The sequence below is a fragment of the Megalopta genalis genome, chromosome 8 (assembly GCF_051020955.1).
Source record: "Megalopta genalis isolate 19385.01 chromosome 8, iyMegGena1_principal, whole genome shotgun sequence".
NCBI classification, from domain to species: domain Eukaryota; kingdom Metazoa; phylum Arthropoda; class Insecta; order Hymenoptera; family Halictidae; genus Megalopta; species Megalopta genalis.
In genome coordinates, this window is record NC_135020.1 from 19,136,648 (window position 1) to 19,162,669 (window position 26,022).

General features: G+C 37.3%; 5 protein-coding genes across 9 annotated transcripts in view; 2 read left to right on the forward strand and 3 right to left on the reverse strand.

The window, feature by feature from the left end:
- Window positions 1–12,445: 12,445 nt before the first annotated feature.
- LOC117217679 (mitochondrial potassium channel ATP-binding subunit) lies at window positions 12,446–15,737 on the forward strand. The gene is made up of 10 exons (XM_033465460.2): window positions 12,446–12,737; window positions 12,875–13,196; window positions 13,336–13,503; window positions 13,581–13,994; window positions 14,071–14,382; window positions 14,458–14,681; window positions 14,746–14,920; window positions 15,019–15,197; window positions 15,273–15,420; window positions 15,493–15,737. The coding sequence occupies exons 1-10, from the start codon at window positions 12,679–12,681 to the stop codon at window positions 15,571–15,573; spliced, it is 2,082 nt and encodes a 693-aa protein (XP_033321351.2). The 5' UTR covers window positions 12,446–12,678; the 3' UTR covers window positions 15,574–15,737.
- Window positions 15,738–15,743: 6 nt separating this feature from the next.
- On the reverse strand, window positions 15,744–18,414 carry LOC117217661 (uncharacterized). The gene is made up of 2 exons (XM_033465433.2): window positions 17,982–18,414; window positions 15,744–17,829 (listed from the first exon to the last, which is right to left on the reverse strand). The coding sequence occupies exons 1-2, from the start codon at window positions 18,057–18,059 to the stop codon at window positions 15,862–15,864; spliced, it is 2,046 nt and encodes a 681-aa protein (XP_033321324.2). The 5' UTR covers window positions 18,060–18,414; the 3' UTR covers window positions 15,744–15,861.
- Window positions 18,415–18,541: 127 nt separating this feature from the next.
- Window positions 18,542–19,900, reverse strand: bisc (TM2 domain-containing protein 1 biscotti). Its single transcript, XM_033465464.2, has 3 exons — window positions 19,571–19,900; window positions 19,246–19,327; window positions 18,542–19,094 (listed from the first exon to the last, which is right to left on the reverse strand). Exons 1-3 carry the CDS (start codon window positions 19,770–19,772, stop codon window positions 18,818–18,820), a joined length of 561 nt encoding a protein of 186 aa, XP_033321355.1. The 5' UTR covers window positions 19,773–19,900; the 3' UTR covers window positions 18,542–18,817.
- Window positions 19,901–20,104: 204 nt separating this feature from the next.
- On the forward strand, window positions 20,105–23,475 carry LOC117217680 (uncharacterized). The gene is made up of 3 exons (XM_033465463.2): window positions 20,105–20,647; window positions 21,973–22,193; window positions 23,054–23,475. The coding sequence occupies exons 1-3, from the start codon at window positions 20,379–20,381 to the stop codon at window positions 23,401–23,403; spliced, it is 840 nt and encodes a 279-aa protein (XP_033321354.2). The 5' UTR covers window positions 20,105–20,378; the 3' UTR covers window positions 23,404–23,475.
- nompA (no mechanoreceptor potential A) overlaps window positions 23,464–26,022 on the reverse strand; it is a 28,469-nt gene continuing 25,910 nt past the window's right edge. For all 5 annotated transcript variants that reach the window (XM_076524157.1, XM_076524156.1, XM_033465458.2 and 2 more), the window contains exon 20: window positions 23,464–24,400. In XM_076524157.1, the coding sequence (XP_076380272.1) occupies window positions 24,193–24,400 (208 nt within the window). In that variant the 3' untranslated portion in view covers window positions 23,464–24,192. The remainder of the gene's footprint in view (window positions 24,401–26,022) is intronic.

Here is a 26,022-nt window from a genome sequence, read left to right on the forward strand (position 1 = left end):
CCCCCTGGCCCTCCTGCCGCAGCATTGGTCGTCTTTGTCGGCGGTAGACGGAGTAATTAAACGTCGGCTAATTAAACTCCTCATAACATTTTTATAAAGTTCAGTTCACCTGAACAATCCACGATTAAAGGCTGCCCTCCCCCCTCTCTTTCTATCTCTCCCTCTTTCCTTTTTTAACAAATTATTGCGAACAATGTATTATTTTTTGTTCGGGACAATGGACGGCAATGCAAACCATTTTAACGGCTGTTAATCAATTCGGTACAATCAACGAAATTATGAACGATCGGCCGGCTATATGAAATTCTGTTTCATACAAAAAGTTGAACGGAGGGAAATTAGTTAAATGGACATATAATTTTCTGTACCGACGGAATTGTTTTGATGGTTCCGACGTTGGTAACATGATCAAATAATTACGTGTAAATTAAGTTCAATTTCCCCCCTCCCCCCAAAAAAATTACGCAACAAACGACCTTATAATTTTCCAAATTTCACTGAACAGATCCGTCAATATTGTTCGCCGAATACTGAAATTATTTTTGCAACATGTCCCGTATTTCGCATCAACGAATAATTGAAATTTGGCTCGATTCTAGTATCTTATGCGTGCGTATCAGGGCCAATAAATCTTTCTGTCGCAACAATCGGTATCCTAATTGCCGCCGATGCCAGTAAATCGTCGTGGCATCGAGTAAATCCTAGTCAATATAGAAAATCATCCCCTCTAAATTGACGGTCGCGCCTCCCGGGTTTCACGGTCTAATATCGAGAGTAATTTATAGCCATAACCGAAGCCCCGCGTATTTGTCAGAGGGTGGTTGCAGCCATCGTTTACCGGATAGAGCCACAAAAATCATCGATTTGACTACGTCCCGCCGGTGCCATAAGTCAACCGCTAAACCATCGTAAACGATGACAATGCTGCCCCTGAACTTCGAATAATACGCGCATCCTAGAATATAATGCGCACTCCGTTTGGCAAATATTTTTGGGTGATCCGGCGAAACTGCAATGATCATTTCGGCAAAGCTTCGGAAGATCAGATTCTGACTCATGATTCTGTTTAAACAAGCTCGCTACGTTCGTTTGCCCGGAGAATATAGGGAGGCAATAAAAATGAATAACGTCAAAAATTATTTAGATACGCATGTATACATATTTTTCTTACAATATAATAATATAATAATATAATAATATACTAATATAGTAATATAGTAATATAATAATACATATCTATATATATTATTTTATATTATAATAATATAATATTATATTACTATATTATATATAATAATTTAATGTATCTATATATAAAATATATAATAATAATATAATAAGTGCGTGTCATTGAATAATTGAGTTACCCTGAGACAGATTTCGTTGAAGAATTCAATGACGACGAGGTTTGAAATACAGCTACCCCCCTCGAATTTCTGACAAGTATCGAATACGGTAAAAGCTACAGAGATTCAAGCTTAACATTCTTTTATTTATGGGTTCTCCAACGCATCTCTGCAAGTCTCGCGAAAAACACAGACAGCATTTTCCACCCTAATTAACCGAATTCTATTTCGTATGCTCGCATGTAATTAAAAAAGGGAACAAAATGGAAGGCATACATTTACTCTTTTATTCTGAAGCGAAGGCTATTGTTCGTGCATTTGAAATGTGCACGACGAAAGAATGCAGCCGGTGCCTGCACCGAATTTTTCGCTTTAACTGCTTACCAATGTTCCTCGTTACTTCTTTATTCGTTTAATAGCAAAATGTAATTGTTTAGCGAACCCCATGTTGCCAGCGTCGATGGAATTACATTGTAACGCGGCTTCTTTTTCGGAAACTTAATTTCCGGAGAAATGTTCTCATTGTTCCCTGCGATTGTTATACAATTGCGCGACAATTGTATAACAAATGATTTGTTTAATATGTTGAGAATTCAATACCATTTGTAATTTAATGTAATTAATATCTACACGATTCATATTAATTGTACGAAAATTATATGCATACGTTCTTTGGTTCTTTGCTTTTTTTATTCTATTTTCTCTTCGTACTCCTTTATTGCTTTTGTAATGTGCATTGAAATAATTTAGCATAGTGGTTGAAAGAGAGATTCGTGTCGCTGAATATATCAGGAAAAGTAATAAACTGACTGCATATCGAGCTGCGTGACAGGTCTCCTACCGAATGAATGCTAATCTGTTGCGGTAAACGCATCTGTTCTCCTGCCAAGCAGGTGTTGCATTTCAATTCGAATAAGAGAGACAGATTAAGGGTCGGAACGTTTTTGTCGGGTCACGTGCTCCAGTCAAAATAAATCTGTTCGTGTAATCGGATTTTCGGGGCGGCCGATATAAACTCCTCTCGCGCCATTATGAACTTTAAATGTGAGTTACGCGCGAGACAAGTTCTGTCTGTCGCGTGTCACTTCAAACTTCAATGACTGGTAACAATTTTCACGCTACGTACTAACTTCATTACCGAGATAGAATTGGTAACTCCTCGTTTAATTGCACTTTATTCCATTATGCAATAATTATTTGCAAAAATGAAAAGTATGCAGATCGTATCCATTCTTCGTTTCGTGATCGAGTTGCTCACGCGAAAGTGTTCGTGCACCTTTCAAAATGCGATCACTTTTTTAAAAGAGGTCTCTAAATGACTCGCATTTCTTTTTAGATGACAAAGGAACTGGTCTACTAGACGATGACTAAAATGCTCTTTTTTAATTTTGCCATTACTTGGAATGACAAAACAAAAAGATAAATATTTCTCGTTTTTTAACTTTTTTTATGCGAGCCTGTAACGAAGATTTAAAACATGCGTTTCGTAGATCTTTCGTAGAACTTAGATGCATGTTGAAATTTTAATAGATATCGATTGACGTTTTTATGAGTTACAACAAATTAAAGATTGCAAAAATCGCACTTTTGTCACGATTTTTGACACTTTCGACCAAAAACTCTAAGAAATCAGCAGTTTTCTAAATCTTTCGACGCCTGTATTTCCACTCTTTTTAATCGATCTCGATGAAATTTTCAACAAATTCAAGTCATTTAGTCGAGTTTTAAAAAAACTTATCGCGTTTTAAAAGGCGCACGAACACTTTTGCGGGCCTCTGTATGCACATTACACGGAGTTTGCTCGATCCGCCCGATTATTTTAAAAATATGATAATACTTTCTTCCTTTCCATGAGTTTCATTTTTAAAATGTAGGAATCTATTTGCAAAAATCATATTTCTTTCAAGGATTCTTTATGACACTGTCACATCGTTTCGACCATTCGAAATAAAAAAAAAACCGTTTAGTAACTACTTTTCCACCAACCAAAGAATTTCGAAGTTAAATCGGATTAAGGTCTAAGCAGTTAGATTTATCATAATACAAAATATGCGATGTTCACTCAGAGAATTCGGATATTATTATTATCTACGTTCTATTCATTTAGTCAAAGTGGAAATGAAGCATCGATCCACTTTCAGAGGCGAGGTTTTCTCGGCGAATTTCTTCCCGCAAAATGTCACAGGAATGGCGGAGCGCCCAGTTTTCTTGGACTTTCCCTGCTTGGTTACTCTAGGGGTAGCGGATAAATGGCTACCTCGTTTCTTGTACACCCTTGAGGTTGATTGTATCAGGGGGGAGGGACGGAAGAACTGTGTTGAAAGAAGGGACAAAGGACGCGAAGAACACGGAGCGAAGAAGACACCGTTGCCTCGCCCAGGATTATGATACGACTATCTCGCCGCATGCACGACAGAACGCGAGACTATTAATTACATTACTTTAAGCTTCGGTTTGTAAGCTTCTCGTCGGTAATCGTTTATTTCATCCTTGTTCACGTCGAATCTTTGACGAGCTGACTGCGTGGCGCAACGGAAATAACATAGATCTTAACATACCTAATTGTCATTTTATGAGATTAACTTATCGACGTACAGTAATCTCTCCCAGAAATGTTTGGAGTCGGAATCGAGACGCAGTTCTGAGAATACTAGATTGCGCTAAGACACGATTCTTCGAGCCTAGCGGCTCGTTTTTTATAGAAACTCGGGGCAATCGCCAAAAAAAGGACAGCGATCACTAAAATTCCCACAAAGTCAAAGCAATTTAATTCGTTAAACCGAAACTAGAAAATTAAAATTTATCATGTTGTATGACACATTAGTACTCTTTCGCATACGAAACATCCTAGTCAAATTCAGTTCGTTCGAATGTATTACAATGAAAATGAATTTTCAAAATTGGTCAAAAATTAGTGTCACCCATATTTGACCGACGCGACGGTCAACATGTTAATATGAACACATAGTCATGCTAGAATAAAAACGGTGACCTAACTTTTTTGCTTCCAATTTTTTGCCACGATTCGAAGGCAATTCGGAGACCACGTGACACGATTCGAAAGCAATTCCGAGGCCACATGCCACGATTAGAAGGCAATTCGGAGGTCACATGACACGATTCGAAGACAATTCGGAGGCCACGTGTTACGATTCGACGGAGATTGATCACGTACCTTGTAGCTCCGCGGTTTTTCTTACCTGACTCACACCCAAATAGACCATTTTGTGTTGTCTTCCGGGAATTCGTGTCGCGTGCCGCATCGGATGCCTGACTGACTCCGTCGACTCCCAGCATCGACGTAGCAATAAAAATTACATAGGCGTAGATCTAGCAGAGAGAAATTCACAGTAACTCGAAATTTGGTATTTTTGAGCATGAATATACAAGAAGATATTTCGGTGCTGTTTTACGACAAAATCTCAACTTTTTAAAATGAGCTTCCGTTGTAGAGAAAAATAAATTTAAAATTTTGCTCTACAATTAAGTGGTAACGTCGCAGTTGCGACTCAAAAGTGAAGCACTTCTCTAACTATTTAATACGAGTGAGTAAATAAATAAACAGGCAATTCACTTATAAAAAACATTTATTTTCTTAGATTTGAAAGCAATACGGAGGCCACATGTCACGATTCAAAGGCAATTCGGAGGTTACATGACGCGATTCGAAGGCACGTTTCTTGAATAAATAACCTGACTCATACCCGAACGGACCATTTTGCGTCGTCTAAGAATTGTCCGAGAATTCGCGTCGCGTGCCGCATCACACGCTTGGCCGACTCCGTCGACTCTCAGCATCGACGTAGCAATAAATTACATAGGCGTAGGACTAGCACAAGGAAATTCACGGCGACCCGAAATTTGGCGTTTTCGGGAGAAATTACTGTAGTAACCTCAGGAAATACGTAATTTTGGCCCTTTTTGGGCTCTTTTTGGAGCTCTCTTTCTTCTTCTTTGGACCGTCGAAGTTTGTTAATTTTTGTCATTAAAGATCTTGCATACATCCATGAATATTTTACGTGCACCACTAACCCAAAGATTTTAAAGATCTTACAATCGAAATTTGACTCGTGCCTTTTCCACGAAGCCATGTTCCCGTTTCTCGTGGAACCTATACCTGATTCAAGTCGTTCAGGCTTTCGCCGATTTTCCGAATTCCTTTCTATCGTGTTTTGTGATAACTAAATTTGTGCGACACCGAGCAGGTAACTGGCGCTCGATTGGAAAATTAGTCGTGGTCGCGTTAACCAAGATTTCGGAAGATCGTGGTTGTCCCTGAGCGTTCCTCAGCGCATACAAAACCCCGGAATCCGATTATGTAATGTCCCTATAAAATGGGCCCAAACGATATTCGGCGTGATAGTTTATGGAAAGGGATACTATTCAATTGCCACACACAGTCCGAAATATACTATTTAAATCGCCTTTTTGTTAAAAAAAATATTTGCCTTCTAACTTCGGATGTTTCTGTTAGGTATAGAAAACACCTGAGACTCCATTTTAATTTTACATTAAAAGATACAAGAATTATGCAGATGCAATTTAAACCCATTGTTGTGTCTTATTAATTGACTTTATTTACAACTTGATACTATAATCATAAGAGAAAAGACATTTTCATTGAGAACTTATCGTATTTCTAATTATTAACTCAGATTTTTCATAAAAATTCGCAGTCTAACTGTAAGCAATCGAAATGAATTTGTTATTTTGATAATTATTGCAAGAATAGTAAATAAATGTTCCGATTACTTATAACTATTATCTACATAAAATAATAGTTGTTGTATAATGATATTTTTCATATAGATAATAACCAGTTACGGCCTCGAGAGTTCGAAAATATTTTACCAGTTTAGACGCTGCTTTACTAAAAATCTTTCTCGAAAGACAGAAAAATGACGCAAAACTGTTTACCAATTAGATAACAACACTATTAAGCAATTTCAATAGAAACATTGTTTTGAAGCTGAAAGGGGGATGATGCATAGGAGAGCCGTATTATTGTGAGGAACGTTCGTGCAATTTTCTACGAAATCAAGTGCGCGCTTAAGTGGCTCGCCGACAAGATGGCGTCAGTTTTGAATCTTCGAGCAACGAAAACGCGCTGCGATATTATCTCTCCTCCAGCCCATTATAGGGATAAGACAATTTGCGAACGCGCAAAGTGAATGTCGTCGAACACTTCGGCGACGGTGTTGTGTGAGTTCGTCGCTGCTGTGTACGTAGTTTAACGCCCACAATATCACGTTGCCGGGCGACCCGCCGCTCTAGGAGGAAAATTTAATTTCAGCTGACAACATCCTGTTTCGCTACACACTGTGCTCAGCATTCTACGAAATCGCATGCGAGACGATGCCGACTCGCTGTAAGCGAGCACCGTACATTCTATCGATGATGACTCCGGGTTTACATGGAAACCCTGCTCGATCGATATCCGTTTTTCCGTTCAATTTTATTTTTCTTTGACTCGCGCGTCGCGGACGAAAATCGAGCGAAATTGTTTTTTCGAGTTCTTCCATCCGCGAGAGATACGAATGTGAAATTATGCTAGGCGTAAAGACGAGTTCACGTAATTCGAATCAAAATATATTTCAGAGACGAGACACTGCTTAACTTGGAATCGCCGAGATAACTTTACAAGTTTGAGTGACGAAAGACATGAAAAAATGATCGCTTGTCGATCAACACGCGTCGAGGAGATCTGTTAGGAAATTGTACTTTATGCATTTTCATGTTTTCCAGAAATAGGGCACAATTGATTTCTATGTCTAACCCTTTGCGCTCGCGTGGCGACTCTGAGGCACCGCTCTAAAATTTGTTACATCACGTTTTAAAATAATTTTTATATCAACAAAATTTAGATTTCAAAAATTGTTAAGAGTGTAATGTTGTGTGACTCCTAAGAATCAATTTCATATGCATAAAATGCATTTTGCCATATAAAATAAAAAAACACTATAAGTCAGAAAAATGATTTTTATATTTATGATTATATATTTACAGTTAAAATAGCTTTGAGTGCAAAGGGTTAACACTAGATTTACGGAACCCGTCAAAATGACGGATCACTAATATTTTAATTTACGATTATTCATGTCGTAAAGATACATTTATGAGTTGTTTATTCAATTTATTATATTATCTATCTACTTACGGTAAATGTTACAATAACGATAAAAATCAGAGAATAAACGTCTTCTTGTTACTTTTATAAACTAATATAAAACAGTTGTATTTTGTACTCTGTAAATCTAGCGTTAATATCATACACCCAGATGCTAAGTTCAACAAAAATGCGCTCAAGTATTCTAATTTAACTTTCACAAATTCTTTAAGAACGTAAATATGTTCGCTGTACACTTCAAGCCAGCAAATTATGTTTCGTACGTAACATCATTGCACCTTGCGTCCTCGACCGAAAAGAATCATCGGTTTAACGGTGATCTAAAAAGAAGAAAGCGGTTCAATTTTTAGCTCGAAGAACGTACATACGCGAATAAGAAGACTCGAAAATTGATTTCCCGATTGAAACGACGAGGAGCACGTCCCGCGGATCTGTCGTTCCGCGAACGAGCAGACAAAGTCCTGGGACCCGAAGGTAATCAGAAAAAAAAAATGGTTGGTCCTTCTGGTATAGCTGCGGTGGGGCCGAATCGCGGAGAGTTTCGGCGTTTTCGAACGACGTGACACCACCACTATGATCTCCGACAAAAGCCACAACACGGCCTGTGCATACAAACGTTCCATCGTTCGCCGTAAGCGAACCCGGCCGGATTCGAATGCGTACAACTCGCACGAGTGGAAAATACCTCAGAAGCTGAGGATGGCTACAACCACTATTTGTTCTAGTCTAGTCTCCCTCGCATCGCATAGCCACCCAATTTCCCCTGGCATCTCTCTCTCTCCCTCTCTCTCTCTCTCTCTCTCTCTCTCTCTCTCTCTCTTCCTCTCGGTCTCCCCCGTGTCCCCATCTCGGTCGCTCGCAGCCGCCGTTCTACCTTGTCCTGTTCCAACACGCTTTGTCTCACCCCTCCGTCTTTCCGTCTAACCCCCTTGAGTAACCCAGGCTCGGTGCACGACCCTTTCCTCATTTCCTCCTTCTCTCCACCGTTCTACCACCACTACCGTCGCCGCCAACCACCACCACCAACACCGTCGTTCCTCCCTTTCGCCCCCTTCGTTCCTCGGTCCATGCCAGCATGGTCCATCATCCTCTGGTTACTCTTTCCAGGCAAGCTTCTCCGGCAAGCTTGAACCTCCACCCTCCTCCGTCACCTCCCGCGCGCGCGTTTCTCTTCCCTTTTCTACCCCCGGTGTGCTCGTGCCTCCATCCCCTCCCCCCGCACCCCCCGTGCACCACCGCCGTCAACCTCCGGCAACCCTCCTCTTTCTGTGCTCTGTTCCGTTCGTTACGTCCCCACTCGTTCCCTACTAGTTTCGTGCGTCTATTTATCCACCTAGCGGTATGATATTACACCCCGGGGCACACTTCGGCATACCCCCACGCGGGCCGGCGTCGGTGGCGTCGGTGGCGGCGTCTACGGCACCCCTCGGCCGAGCCACGCCCAATCGTAGCCCACCGAACACCTTCTCTGTACCAGCCAGTCCATTGGCCCAGGCTGACTTTGCGTCATCGCCACCCCGGCACTTGCACCGCGTGTTTCACGGATGAGGGTACGTGCCCGCCGCGACTCGACTCGACTCTCTGTCGGCTGATTGCGGGGGCAATGGGGTGGTAGCGCGGCCGACAGAGACGGACGTCGGAGGAAAGAAGCGGAAAGAAAAGGAGGAACCCGGAACGAGCGATCGGGAAAGCGATAGGCCCGGCGAGAGAGAGAAAGAGAGAGAGAGAGAGAGAGAGAGAGAGAGAGGGAGAAAGAAAGAGGGAGAAAAAGAGAAAGAGAGAGAGAGAGAGGGAGAGAGAATGAGCAAGGGGTGGGAACAGGGAAAAAAGAGAAAGGAAACAAAGGGAAGTTAAAGTTGGAGAGAGAATGACGGAGAGAGAGGGCTGGGAGGAGGGAAAGCTGGCTACCGGCGAAGAGGGTGTTGAAAGTTAGGAGGCTTCATTTGGACCATTCTTTTACCGGCGTATCACGGTACACCGTCGTCGTTATTACGCTTATACTGGAATTTCTCTTTCTATTTAATCTTCTCGGCCCTTTTTCTGTTTTCTTCTGAGTCGCGAAGAATTCTGCCATTTTGTTTTGCTTCGGCGTTTTTGATTTCGTCCGCCGCCCTGTCATCCGTCGAGAAACTTGCGGTCCGGGTGGCAGGGATCCCGGGGATAAGGGCTCTGTGCCGCATTCGCTGCACAGTCACGTTGACGCTCGCCGATAAACGAGAACCGTGTGCACATGGAGAACGAGTGTCTTCGGAGAATCTGGGTTAAGAGGCTGACCTCGGCTCCGATGGCTTTTGTCGAAGGAACAGTTTTAACGCGCCGACCGTGCTGCTTTGCCCGCGATCCGTTACACGTGCAGAATAAACGATGGAGACTCTCTCTCTCTCTCTCTCTCTCTCTCTCTCTCTCTCTCTCTCTCCTCTTCTCTTTTTCGGGTTTCTGAAACTGGTACGATCGATCCTCGTCAAAGATTCACCCGTGTTTGCGACCCCGACACAGAGACTTTGGATCGATCGAAACGGCTGCCGTTGCACCTCTGTGAACCGTTGCTTAATTAGGTTCACTATTTTCCTGGTGGAATTAAATGGCTTCGCTCGTTAGCAATATTTGCTAATTCTTCCTCGTTAATATACCGTAATAGTTGTAAAGGAATTTTTAAGTTAGCGAGGGTTTTGTCCGAGAAAGATTTTTGTATTGATCGATTAATAATTTCAAGTAATATTTGTAATTTATAAATTGAGAGTAATATTTGTAATTTATAAGTTAAAAGTAATATTTGTGATTTATAAGTTAATATTTGTTATTTTATAACTTCCTGGAAGAAGAAGAAGAGAGCGTTTATTGCACGTCTGCAAAAACTCCCACGCTTAAATATTGGTAGCTAGGCAATATATACAGTTTAATTTCGATCTCAATGGAATGAATAACATGAAAACAAAAAATGAATAAAGAATCAATATTCATTCGTACAGATCTTTTGATTAGTAATTTTGAATATTCAATGGTTCCAAAGCAGGAATTGATCAAATATGAGTTTCCATTCTTATTCCTTTCTTCCATTTTTATGTTGCAAAATGCATGCTTTTGATCAGTACTATTCATCTGTGAAAATTGCCAATAATTATACAAAATATACTTATCGATGTTCCTAAAAATGACTTTAGCAACCGCGCAGAACTTTTCCTGTTCTACAGGAAGATTAACCGATTTGCGGTCAAACTAGATGAATTAATTAGAATAAAAAAGAAAAAGGGGAAGCGATTGTAAATCAGTCGCTTTATGTAGGAGAAACGCTTGTTTACGCGAAGGTATTCTCAAGACACGTATCCGCGACTCGTTTTCAAGCACGGAGGATTGAACGCTCGGCGAAATCAAAAGCGTGCTTAAACGCGAGCCCTGTTCGTAACGAGCCACTTGCAGACTTATCTCGGTAAAACACACGGATTTTTCTTCCGAGTAATAACTGGTCGCTGTTGTTCTCCTGCGTTACTTAGGAACACGAGCTTTGATCAGGCTTGGTAATGCATCGGCCGCGTATGAGAAAGCTCGAAAAAATTGCTACTCGTTGCTTGCATGGAAGAGGAGATTTAGGGTGTGCGTGTACGGTCGAGCCTTGAAAGGCCTAATCGTCCCGGCAGCCTCTTTGTACGCAAAGTTAATAACGTGTATTTATGCATTTGCCACGTTTAATTGCCTGTGCGGCTATTACACTGCGCTCTGAAACGCTCGCCCCCGCCTTGAATACACGAGGGAGGGTAGTATTAAGTACTCGTCCAAGTGCTCCGCGAGTCTGGCAATGACACGAGACCTTGATGTTGTACACCGCCATTCCATGATTGCCGCCAGGCTCATTGGCTGGTCGATGCTCGAACATTTTGCAATTGTAATTACGCCGTTGAATGCGTTCCGATTGACTCGCAAATCGTTCTTGTCGGCTTAACCCTGGACAGAACGCATATTATTCATTTCACTGACACCTTGAAGCCTAATTATCTTTCTTACTTAGCAAGATTTTTACGCGACACACTACTTACTGATTTCATTGAAATGAACAAGGAAACAGTGTCTTAAAATATTTTTAATGTTTCTACTGTTAATACGTGATCTGCTCATTTTTATGACAAATGCATAAACTCCGCAATACACTTATCAAACGCGTAGCTTGGAATCTACCAGTGTTTCTGTTTTCGAAATTAAACACGTTAAAGTTTCATGATATTTCTCTCTCTCTCTCTCTCTCTCTCTTATTTATAAAGTCTGACAATCTACTTTATTTATCACGTACACATCTCCTTAATGATATTTTATATTTATAGAAAATACATCCTGATGTACAATCACCTTTGTTATTTACTGTTATTATTTCCCCTTATTCATGCCCATTGAGATGTTTAATTTAATAGAAAAATTTATGTTAGTTCAAAGAAATATAGAAACTGTACATAAATACCTTAAGACTAGTCTTCTACATTTTATATTATTTAAAATTTCACCGTTAATATTATACATAATTTACATTATGTATAATAATATACATACAATTTATACGGTATTAAAACTTCTGTATAACTATTACATTTTAAGTACTTATTTAGGTGTGATAAGTTAATGTATATTTTTTAAGTTAATGTAAATATAAGCTACAATGAGATGCTATTTTCTCCCCCTTTTATTACGGAAAGACGGGAAAGTTGTGTAAATATAAAAAATCTAATTTGAAATTCAAACGATTTATAATCGCTTTTACTGAATACATGCAACAAATTGATTTAAGTTAAATGGAAAGTGTATTTATTATTATGAATAAATTAGTATTTACACGTTTATGAATGCGATTAGTAGGAAAAATATGTTAACATGACTTTACTCCTTATTAAATCAACATGGTTACGTTCGAATAAATAGAAAAAGAAGTATGGTCAGACGGTACAATGTGTGCTATCTAGCGATAAACCTTGGAAATAAGATTACCGTGAATATTTAAATATGGCGCTGCCCTTGGTGCAATGTTATTAGTTAACCTTGCGTATTTAGAGTTTATCTAAATCTTATTATGCAATAACAATGTTCCTAATATCTCATAAAACATAAAATATGTAATTTATTTCATCAACATGATTTAGTTGTACCGATTGTACAGTAGGAAATAAGTTGAGTGCAAGTGTAAGTGTATAGAATCAACCACTAAGAAAATATTAATTTATTAAAATGTCTATATTGAGAACAGTGATATTTAAGCCTTGTTTTAATCACACACAGACACCAAGGTATGAATTACATTCAATTACAAAATGTTTCACTTATGATTCTCATTAAAAATGAGAAACAGGGTGTGAATGATATTGTGTTCTTTAACAATCGGTTCATGGATGAAATATATTGATTATTGAATTTATTGTTTCAGGAATTCATTGTTAACATCCTTAATAAGACAAAGATATAAATTACTTGATATACCAAAAAGAAAATTTAATTCTAATGTAAAGGAATACGTAACTGGCAATAGTACCAAATTAAAAACTCTTCCATCTATCATAAAATTTGGGTTTGGTGCTGTAAGCGTAATAGCTACATGTATAGTAAAATCAAATAGTACAATCGTAGAATGCAGAGCACTTAAAGCGCTTCCAAGAGATATAGGAGATGACACGGATTTGCAGTTCAACTGGAAAAAGTTTTTGCAATATCTACGTCCATATCTGTGGCAGTTGTTAATAGCTTTATCAGTGAGTATACATGTTTATTACTATATACAGACTTTACCTTAGATTAGACAAATTTAAATTGTTTATTTTGAAAATAAATAAATATTATATTCTGTTCTACTATATATATATACGTATGCGAAAATGTTATTTATTCTAGAGTGCACTAGCAGTAGCTCTATTAAACATTTGGATCCCACAGTATGTGGGCAGCGTGATAAATGTTTTAACACGAGTCTGTCAAAATACTGGAAATGTGAGTGAAAAAAATTTGCTTTTGGAACTTGCACAGCCTGCATTTGCATTGGCACGTATGTATATTGCACAAGTACGTAGTTATTGACTTAACAAATAATTGTTCTCTTCTTGTTATATTTAACAAGTAATTTATAATTTTATTCTTAGGCATTCTTCACATTTATATACATATATACACTTTCTCATGTGGGTGAAAAGATAGCAATGCACTTGCGACAAGATTTATTTAAATCAATTATTATGCAAGATATCACTTTCTTTGATAAAAATCGCAGTGGTGAAATAGTAGGTCGATTAACCAGTGACATACAAGATTTTAAAAGTGCTTTTAAAACATGTATATCTCAAGGATTAAGAAGCACAGCTCAAATTGCTGGGTGTGTAGTTTCTGTAATAATAATTTCATCAGAATTGACTGCACTTATGGTGATGTCTATGTCCACTATAATCTTTATCGGATCATTGTTTGGGAGAACTTTAAGGAAATTATCGGCACAGGCGCAAAGTCAAACTTCTAAATCTACAGCTGTTTGTGAAGAAGCTATCCAAAATATAAAGACGGTATTTATAACGAACTGAAGCTTTTCTCATGTACAACTATAAACCAGATTAATATCTTTGTAAATTGCTCGAACAGGTGAAAGCTTTTGCAGCAGAGAATAAAGAAATAGAAATGTTCTCAAAAGAGGTTGAACAGGGTGCTTTATTGTATGAAAAATTAGGTTTTGGAATTGGTTTATTTCAAGGGGGGACAAATTTATTTCTTAATGGTATTCTACTTTGTACATTATATTTCGGTGGACATTTAATGTCTGTTGGACAACTCTCTCCAGGAGATTTAATGGCATTCTTAATGGCTACTCAGACTATACAGAGGTCTCTGTCACAATTGTCGTTATTATTTGGAACCTATGTCAGAGGTATCAGCGCTGGCGCAAGAGTGTTGGAGGTATACATGGAAACATGCAAATACATTTTAATATTCCTTAAAATATCATCTCTGTTACATATCATATTTTAACAGTATCTGGACATGCCACCTTCACCAATGATGGTAACTGGAGAAATTATTACAGACCATTCCCTTGCTGGAAATATAGCTTTCAAAGATGTGAAATTTTGCTACCCTACTAGACCAGACCACATTATTTTAAGTAACTTTAATTTACACATTCCTGCTGGGAAAACTGTAGCTATCGTTGGTTCTAGCGGTAATGGCAAATCAACTGTCGCCGCGTTATTAGAAAGGTAATTTCGAAAATTGAATTTCGAAAAAACTTATTTATTAGACATAAAATATGATTTTGTTTAGACTTTACGATGTTGACGAAGGATCAATTACAATTGACGGTAAAGATCTAAGGACACTTAATGCTGGATACTTGCGAGGTACCGTTTTAGGATATATAGATCAGGAGCCTGTCTTATTTGCTACAAGTGTTATGGAAAATATACGATATGGGAAACATGATGCTACAGACGAAGATGTAATTATTGATGTGATAATTAATAATTACTGATAATCCAGATTGTGTGTCTCAATCCAATAATATTTTATTGAATATCTTGTTCCATTTATTTCAAGGTCATCGAAGCTGCAAAGGAAGCAAATGCCCATGAGTTCATCATGAAGTTCCCAAATAAATATGAAACCCATGTGGGTGAAAGAGGGGCGCAACTCTCTGGGGGACAAAAGCAACGAATTGCTATTGCTAGAGCTTTACTTAAACGACCATCTATATTAATTCTGGATGAAGCTACGAGGTAAGAACTATATTCTATATTTTACGCCTTAATACTAGAATCTTTCATAATTTTATTGTTCTTATAATTACGTAGTGCATTAGATTATAAAAGTGAGAGAATTGTTCAAAAAGCACTAGAAGATGTTACAAAGGGAAGGACAGTTTTAGTAATTGCTCACAGGTTGAGTACAGTGAAGGCTGCTGATATTATTGTTGTGTTACAAAAAGGCGTTATTGCGGAGGTACGTAAGAAATAACAAAACTTATTTAATAATTTTCAGGAAAATATTTATTATTATAATTTATGCTTACAGATGGGTACGCATACAGAATTATTAAAGAAGGGAGGTATATACTACAACTTAGTAAATGAACAAGATAAAGAAAATAGATAACTTTAGTGAAATTTCGAAATATAATACAGTGGCTGGAATCAGTATTTAAAATAAATAATATTCATATTATATGCATAATGCTAGTATATGTATTTACGAAAGATTTTTGAGGATGAACATTGGACTATCTCAGGTACAAATATATACATATATAAATGAATAAATAGATATTTATACTTTTAAATAAATATAACTTATTTATTCGTTTCTCCTTGCGTCTGTAGCTGAATTATTTTGTTAAATTAGTATAAATATATACAAGTAAATTTGCATCTCTCTCGTACTTATCTATGTACGAGTTTTAGAAATCCTGTTCAGAATATTTGCTATACGATGCTCAAATCTTGCTGTGATATTTAATAATCTTGTTGCTAAAGGTAATGCGATATGCGATGATATCGTTTTTTTAGAGTTCGAATCATTTAATGCAGTTATAATCTGCTGCGGTGCGTCAGTTTTATCTTTCAATAACGATTCATTCTTCTCCAGTCGTGCTAGTAAAGATTGCACCATCTGTTCACATGATTGTTCGTTCACATCAGTACTAGAATTTGAGTTCAATTTATTTTCGTTGGCCACTAAAGCTGATTCCAGTGATGATACGGTGTTTAAGGTCGACGTGAAATTCTGTACAATTTGTTCGATGTCGCTGGAAGTATCATCTAGCTCGTCAGGCTCATAAATCATATTTTCTGTAGGTTCTGTACCGACATAATTTGCTGTGTCTGTATTAGTTAAGAATCCAGCGTCATTAAAAGGGGCTATGATATCAGACACTGATGATTGATCGAATAACGCAGAATTTGTATAACTTTCTATGGGTGCAGCACTGGAATCTTCAACAGAAGTGGGCAATTCATCTAGATGAAGTGCACTATCAACCAATGTATCTGAATCGGAGGTTGTTCTTTCATTACTAAATACAGGAGATGTGAATAATTCGGTAGATGAAATTGTGGAAATAAACTTTGGCACACTAAATTCGGCAGTTGAAATTGTGGAAGTAAACTCTGACATACTAAATTCGGTAGTTGGATATTCATCAAGTTCTTTTTCATTTAAACTCAATGTTCCTTGCTGAGTTGAAAAATCTACTGATGGTTCATTTGTATCAATCTTTGCAGATGTACTTATTTCTTCTAGAGTTGGAAGCAAATTTATTTGTGGGATTGCAGCACCTACTATGGTATTTGAAGGTGTAACTTCAATTATACTTGTTGAATATATGTTATTTGCTGTAACTTCATCATTCTGATCACTTGAGTACTCCTCTACAGTAGTAGTTTGTAATGGTTCGTGGCTAATTGTATAATTTTCAGTGGTGATTGCAGCCATATCAAATTCTTCATTTAATAATTGTTTTTCCCAAGTAAAGGTTTGTAACGATGGCTCAGTAGCTTCTGTACTAAGATTAATGGTACTTTTCGTATCTAAAATATCTTCTGTTGAATTTGAAACATCGACGTCATTAAACTCATTAGATTCGAGAGGCATCTGTACCATAGTAGAGTCAGTCGTCGGTGTAATTCCACTCTCGTAATTATTTATTGCAATGGTTGTGTCAATTATGTCTCCTGTGAATTCTGGGGGGATTGAACTATAATCAGTAGTTACGAATCCGTTTAATTCTTCGTCATCTGGTTCATGTTCTCGGTGTAACACACTTATTCTTCCTTCTTCTTTAGGTTCGCATATGGAAGATGCATTTAAGTACGTATCATCGCATATAGCGGAAACACTGCACATTTCTGTTTCTGCATCATAAACCATAGTCTTAGGACATCTAAAAATAGTTTGGGACATCCGGCGACCATTAGTTTCACAAGTGAAGAATAAAGTACAATCGTTCGGCACCGGAAATGATCCAGATTTTTTGCACGCAGGCAATTTTATAGAATCAAATGTTTGCTGATCAGGATGGCTTCGTTCAGTGACTTCTTCCTGATGATTTACGTGAACACATTTGTGCAAACGATAGCTAAAATACTGATCTTCTCCACATTGAGCCAGGACTGTTTCATTTTTTTTACAAATGTAATAGTGTTTAGGATTGCTGCAATGGGGCTTCAAGATATTTACACCACACGATTTCGTCTTATTCACATAAAGTAGTGTACCACCTCCAATTATATCTAAGCAACGTTTTTGCTCTTCATCAAAGTATTGGGTATTACTGCAAAATGGTGGCTGAGAGTTCAAATCTTTCTTATATCTGTATATCTGGCTCTGAATGTCCATACTATTATCATCAAAGTCCTGCAATAATCATTATATTGAAAATATTATAGCAACAATAGTAAAAATATAGAGATTTTCAGGAGTAGATTATTTCGTTTAATTGAATGAGCTTTTATTATTTTTTAATGTATTAAATGTGTTATAAAAATAAAAGGGAAGATAGCACTTACGAATGGATTCTCTACTGGTTGATTAACACTGCTCGAAATAATTCGCAGAATTAACAGAAGTGTAGTGTAGTTCCTCATATTGGGTGATTATGCTAACTGATTGCTAAGCACCGATCAGGTTTCTTGACAGTCAGCGTATACGGTTTTTGGTCGTCGCCTAAGTTTTATGACTCTCATAACTGCGCGCTTGAGCATTTTTATATCAAAGACGTGCTTGATAATAATTACGCGTGATAAATCCAAGCGGCAGATTAACGTCACTTCGTGTCATTTTCGACAACGAAAGAATGCGAGCAACCAGATCCACTAATTATTTCATGGAAAGTATGTATTCTCGTGATGGAATAAAATCTTTTGCGTTGTTGTTGTAATTAAAGTTTGTATGTAATCAAACACAGCAGAACGCGTCCGCAAGCACGTTCTATGATTTAATAAAAAAGATATGCATTCGAGGGCAATCAAGATTTCATAATACATGCTACTAAAAAGTACAAAGATACAAACGCAATGTTTGTTATGGCATAACTTTTGGGAAAATGGTGCAAGGAAAAGTGAGAAACTTAGAAATGAAAACAAATATTTATTATACGACTATAGTGGCAATAGATATAAGTCAGTAACAAATCTGTATATACAATGTTTCGTTGAATTACATATCTACAAGGTGATTTGTTTTGTTTGCTCATTAAAATAGCATACACAGTAATTTGCTTCCAGGTATGTTGAAATAGGACCCAATTCTAGGATTGCATATCGTTGTTCGTGATAAAAGCAGGGACTGTACAATTTTTTTTTCCATATGGAGTAATTCTCATTTATCAACTGTTAGAGTTGTTTCAGCAATCGTACTGTGTTACTCTGTACGTAAAGTTATTACTTGTTATGATATGAATCCCTGCACCAAAATATGGTATCACATAGTGCGAACCATCTGCAGGTCCTACGATTTGTGTTGCTATAAGTATAACATCGACAAACTGGCCAAGGAAGAGGAATCCCAAAGTACTCAGCTTAAGTAGACCCAGTGCTGGATACCCTAGGTAAAATCTATCTGCTCCAAACATGCCAAGAAATATGGAGAGTAACAATGATGTTGCAAAGGAATATCCATTTCTGTGAAAAGATAATGTTAAATTAATTCACGTAAAATTACTTCCTGGAAATTAAAGGTCGACGGGAACATAACAACGTAGTACGACTACTTCGATCACACCAATCGACTATCGATGTTTATTAAAACATTAGTGTAACAACTTGTACTCACGTCCATTTACAAGGAATATCCTTCTTGAACGTGTTATTTTTTGTTTCTGTACAAATGAGGCCATCTGCTGCCAGACACAACACTGATAAGCACATAATAAGTACATGAATTACATTTTTACGATCTGTGATACAAGATAGATACATTACAAATTTCAAATGAAACTGAATGTGAAAGTGAAATTATTGGCGATATAGATAAAAATAAAAGTACAAGAATCGCTACGTTTACGGATTTCGTAATAACAGATAGGCTGTATAGGTTATGTCACACTATTTTTCGAATTTTTAGAGGAACAATAGATTCAAAGAGAAAGTTGTTTCACCCTTGGCCTTATTCTCCTTGGTGCAACCCTTCGGTTGTTGCGTTTCCAGGTCTATGAAATCATAATCGGGATGAGGACAGATGTACTGTCCCATTCGTAGGTTACTGCAGTCAATTTCATACGTGTTATCCGCACCATTGCCCAGCGGTATTAAGAGAAAAAGCAACAAAAGTCCGCTAAGGAATCGCATCAGATGAAACATGCCGTTTCATTTTATAACAATTACTTCGATCACCACAATATCACTTGATCCAACGTCTCCAGTAGTTTCACGATATCCTGTGCATGTTTGTTGTATTTTGAACACACTGCCATTAGAAGATTGCTATACCCTGGCGCCAACACTCGAAAAATCTACGAACTTCGCCTCATTTTCATTTCCTATCTTTTCCATCAGCGAAATCAAATTAATTAATTGTCTTGTGATTTTGGCAGTGATTTCCTTTATATTTTAATATATCTAAAGAACATATGAAATTGAATTCTCGACAGGATATTGAGATTATTTGAAGGTTGTGATATACGTTACAAGTACCAACGGATGGTCGTATAAATTTATATATGTACAATCTAACGTATCGATTTGCAATTGAAACTTAATTAAAAACTATTGCCTTATATCTTTGATTATTATTGATATAAAACCGTCTTGTCAGATTTATTTATTTTTGTTTTTATGGCAATATTTTTGCCTTTGGGTATACATATAAACGTAATAATACTACTGCAGAATTTGCATTCACGTGTGTTCACCGTGAAATAAACAATAGAAGAATCTTACGATAGTCTAGCATTTGATTGGACTAAAATGGCTGCTTCGTCGTTGAAGAGCACTCGAAAAACGTACAGTTTTGAGGAGCGGGAGATATTGATAACGTTGATAAATAAATACGAGGACATCGAGGAAAAAAAGTCCGATCCTGTATCGATGTGTAAACGAAAATCGGCCTGGTCTCAGCTTGCCGACGAATACAACTTAATGGTAGGTCCTCAAGGTGTACGTTCGGCTGCGCAATTAAGACGCTGTTGGGAAAATATGAAAGTTTGCAAACGTAACCGGGAAGAGAAGAAGTTGCGGTAATTATCACTCCCTAATCTAGTTTATTTTTTATATCGATAAATTTTTTTTTGTATTCTGTAATGCGATGTAATGTAGTATGGCATGTAAATTGTTTTTACTAGGATACTTTCTGTGAGAAATTTTGTAAGTTTTTGAAGTTCAGGATTTTGTGTGTGTGAATTTCTTATAATTTAATACTTCTTAAAGAATAAGAGAACATTTCTTATCATGTAATTATCCATTGCGGTATGTATATAAATAAAATATCACTATAGTTTTATTTATCGGCTAAAGATACGATTTTAAGAGTTCAATGGAATTACGATATAATTTTCAAGTATCTTCAATTATTTATTAGATCGATATTCTTCATTTATAATTCTTTTATTTAAACGATTATGAGAGTAATTAATGCATAATAAATAGGTGTGTTTGAACTAATAACATTTGTACCAATTGTTTCTATCAACGTTTGTTAATAATGAAAACAATTTGCACATTTATATTGATTTTAAATTATTTTATTGAAATTGATTTATAGAAAAGTGTACATATCTCTAATTTAATAAAGTACACAGGCGAATAACAGGTTGCGTATCCTCAGGAACTGCATAGAATAGCTTATATTCTTCACCGCCTGATGGCCCTAGTATCCCATGCTTTCTGGGAACATTAGAATTATTTTATCTCTTATTTCATCTTATTTTGAACGCTCTTTATGAATAATTTTTACTTTTTAAATTTGTCATTTAACAAATAACTTGTACAATAACAGATCTGAAAATGTTATTTCTAATTAAATAAAAGTTGTGCAAGCTTAACAAGCGTCTTACTGTTAGCTTCTGTGATCGATATATGTATAGAACAAATTCGGTGCGGAAACATTAAACTAAGTGATGTAATATTCCAGACGTGCAGTTTATTTTCTACTTTTTAGTATCAATTTAAGAAAACGCAATGTTCTTCATTCGGCCAAAGAATGAATTTCCTTTTTTTGTTACACAATATCAGAACTACCAAATCAATCATAATGCCTGGTTTCCGATTGTTTCTTTCACAGTTATTGCAATTATAGAAACGGTTTCTATGTGAAATTTTTTAGTAAACATTTTACCGAATTTCTAATTGTGTTATTCTTATAAACAATATACATTAGTCGCGTTTAAGGTTCGATGCTTTTACTAGTAAAAAAGATAGTTAGGTTTAAATAATAATATTAAACTTTCTCCACTTCCACCGTGCCGATTTTGAAAATCCCTTCTCATAAGTCTCTCTGATTCTATTTTTCGAAAAAAAATGCAACGAACACAGAAGTGCCTGTACATGATCCGAGTTCTTCCAGAAATATTTCAAAAAGTTTCTGCCATCTGTCTAAGGATCATTCATGCTCTAAATTCTGGGAGAGTAGATCTCCTTTGTCGGAGCTACCGATACCAACCGGAACTGTGGGATTGCCCCCAAATGTCGTATTTGAGCCGAAAGAATCGGAACCATTCACATTGCAAAGCGTTTGTACTTTGAAGCCCCCGAAACAAACCGCAAGAGATGAAAGTAAAGATTCAGGTGAGGTGCTCCTCCCCACTTTACATTCCTTTGTCTTTTTACCAAAGACCGTATGGCAAACACATCACGGACGTTTACGCAATCTTAGATTTTCACACAGATTAATATGTACAGATAAATAACACATTACAACAAACAGAGATTTTTCACGTAGATTAATATATACAGAGATAAATAACATAAAATAAACATAAATTTTCAGAAATTAGTTCACGGAAACCAAAATGGTGTAAAAATTAATATGCCACATTCACTATTCGATATACAAGATGTCCCAAAAATGTCTCGCAATCCGGAAATAAGGGGTTCCTGAGAACATTTGGTGTAACTTTTTCCTTAGCGAAAATGCAATCCGCGGCTTTGTTTACGAGTTATTAGCAAAAAACAGTGAGCAAATGAGCGGCGAGCTCGGCGAGCGGTGCGAAGCGGCCCAGCCAACGAAGCGCTGCCTCGCGCTAGCAGATCTCGCCTCTCATTGGTCACTGTTTTTCGTTAATAACTCGTAAACAAAGTCGCGGATTGTATTTTCGCTAAGGAAAAAGTTACTCGGAATGACCTCAGGAATCATCCCTTCGCAGGTGTTAAGATAATTATGAGACACCCTGTATACACTAACAGGCACCACCCACACTGCTACAGTCAATATGAAGAAAGTCATTGTGTGACAATTATTATTTTTTCACTTAGAAAAATTTATTTCAGTCGCTTATAGCAATTATACGCGCGGGAGATTCTATTTTGATCGCTCGTAATATTTATAGAAGAGAGATCGTATTTCAATCTCACTGTATCAAATGTTAATTCAGATTCAGTTTCCAATAAAATCAATTCGAATCTGTCGTCGCACGGATTGTTGGCAGATTATTTGGAAAAATCAACGAGGCCCACGGATTCTCCGATCGCCAACAGGTTGGACAAGGAGAACACGCCGGAGGGATGCCGTTTGATTTTCAAGTCGAACGCTACTCAAACAGCGGCGTCGCCCCCGTTCTCTGTTCACGATCAACCTCGTAAAGTGAAGCGATCGCTTCATAGAGAGGAAGAGTTGCATGTGTTGGCCCTTTCGGAAGCGCAAATGAAAGTTGACATCGCCGCCATGTTGAAAGAGGAGGCCAGAATTAAGCTGGAGGAGGCCCATTATCGTAAAGAGGAGGCTAGACTCAGGATGGTCCTTTTCACGTACAAGCTCGATAGAATGAAACAAGATTAACATAATAATTGTTACCCATTACCCGTGAACAGTCTCCGCTCGGAAATAAAGGAAAACTGCTTCTCTTCTGTATAGTATCTATTTATTTTTTTCTAGCTACAATTGAAACATAATCTTAATAAATACAAGTCCGTAACATTAACTACTTGATGAATTTTTGTATAATTAGTTCTAAAGATAAAAGACAAAATTGAACGATCCATTAATCCACTTTTGATCGAAGAAATATGCATCGTGTAACATGGAAGACGCTTCGCAGATAGTAACAAATATTTCTTTCGAAACAGTTTTTGCATTGTTTTAGAGTAAATTAACAAATACATGATCATAGTGCTCGTGCATGTATATGACTGTTATCATGGAAATCACGAGTAGCAATTAAATTTTTAGAAGATTACGATGATTTCAATGCATGATTGATGCGAGTATTAAAACGAAAGATTGTCAATTTATTGACACGGCAGTCGTTGCTGTTGGTGATCATTGAATTTGACTAGCACTGCGATCATCATATTTGGAGACAGGGAACGAAAAAGGGGAAGAGAGACATAATAAACATAATGAGTTATTTAAAAATGCAATTGATGAAGGTTAAGACCGAGTTAGACGATTGTTACGCAGTTGATTACAAAGAGTAATACCGTTGAGATCAAATACCTCGTATACCGAAGATGTGCAACAATACTTTGGTCGTTAAAGTTTTTATACCTAACTTTTAAATATAATTTTTGGTTTTCGTAGAAATTGCAATTTGATTACGTTCGAACATATCGATCCTTCCGAGTTTCCCTACATCAGGTGGAAGTTGTCATTGAGTGCGGGTTTGGGGGATGAGCATCGAGCAACCTCGAAAAGTGATGGATCGGTGTAAATCGGTTCACTGGGATCGAAGCCGGTCCTTCTGTTCGATGACAATCCGACAGCGCCCTCCAAACCTGTCGACGAGCCGCTTACCATTCGTTGACCGATCACGTTGCTCACCGATCTGGAGATCGACCTACACGTGCAATATATTTTTCAAATTTCTAGAGAAACGTTGTGCTGGTCGAACATATATTTTAGAGGCAAACCGTTGGATCGAAAAATTTTCGGAGACCCGTTGTAAATGTCACAGATTGTTTCGAGAGTGGAATTATATGTACAGAGTGATCCATTTAATAAGGAGTATGCTTTTTAACTTAATTTCATTTTTAACACGTTCCGTGTCAAGCCGTTTTTGCTCGACCATTCGCTCGGGCCATTTGACATTTTGACAAACGATTGTGCGTAATATTGTATGTAATTATGAACCTTTGTATGAAACAAGTTTATTTGCTTCGTTAAATACCGCATTTATGTAATGTCTCATTCTTTTGGAGGAAACATATTCATCAGTCTCAAACGTATTATAAAGTATATCTTTTTTCAAAGCATTAAATAAATATACAGGGTGTCCCAAAATTATGGTACTTCCGGGAAATTAGAGATTACTGAGGTTATTCGAAGCAACTTTTTCCTTTACAAAAATTTTCTTCGAGGCATCGTTTACGAATTATTCATGAAAAACACTGACCAATGTGGGACGAGTTCGCTCGGCGCTAGGGGACCGAGCCAATGAGCGAAACCGAGCTCCGTGCGCTCGTTGGTTCGGCCACCGCGCGCCATCCAAGCTCGCCTCCCATTGGTCACTGTTTTTCGTTAATAACTCGTAAACAAAGCCGCGGATTGCATTTTCGCTGAGGATAAAGTTACTTCAAATAACCTCTAGAACCTCTCATTTCCCGGAAGTACCATAATTTTTGGACACCCTGTATAAGCGTGTACCATTGGCGGTACACGTGGGATGGAACGTGTTAACCATAATGTTTCAAAAATATCTTGCCCTGTCGTTTCTCCTTTATAATCGGGGAGATTATGCATCACGCATTAACTTTTACTTTACACATCAGAGAAAATTCAATCTCTTGTTAATTCGTTGTTAATTTGTATACGAACCATTTTTTTTTGCTTCATCTACGTTAAAATAGCTTGAGAAGGATGCACGGAATTAAAAAAAAAAATTGATTTTTGGATAGAAATCATATGTAAGAGTTTTTTGACTAATGTGTGGTTATTTTTTTTTAGTAGACATGAAGTTTTGTCTTCAAGTGTTCATCGTTTCTGTCCAAGTCAATATATTCAAAATCCCTTATATATTTTTTCTAGCTATTTTAATGTAGATTGAGAAGAAAATTGGTCTTTCATTCTAGACAAAAAACAATGCTTATGTTGCAAACCCCAGAAAGAGACATACTATACTCGACCGCTTTGCTGTCGCCATTTTGAATGAAACTAATAAAAAAAATAAATGTTTTTGATAAGTGAATTGCCTGTTTATTTATTTACTTATTTATATTAAATAGTTAGAGAAGTGCTTCACTTTTGAGTCGCAACTGTGACGTTACCACTTAATTGTAGAGCAAAATTTTTAATTGATTTTTCTCTAGAACGAAGGCCCATTTTAAAAAGTTGAGATTCTGTCGTGAAACAGCACCGAAATATCTTCTTGTATATTCATGCTAAAAAATACCAAGTTTCGAGTTGCCGTGAATTTCTCTGTGCTAGTCGAGTCGACGGAGTCGGTCAAGCATGTGATGCGGC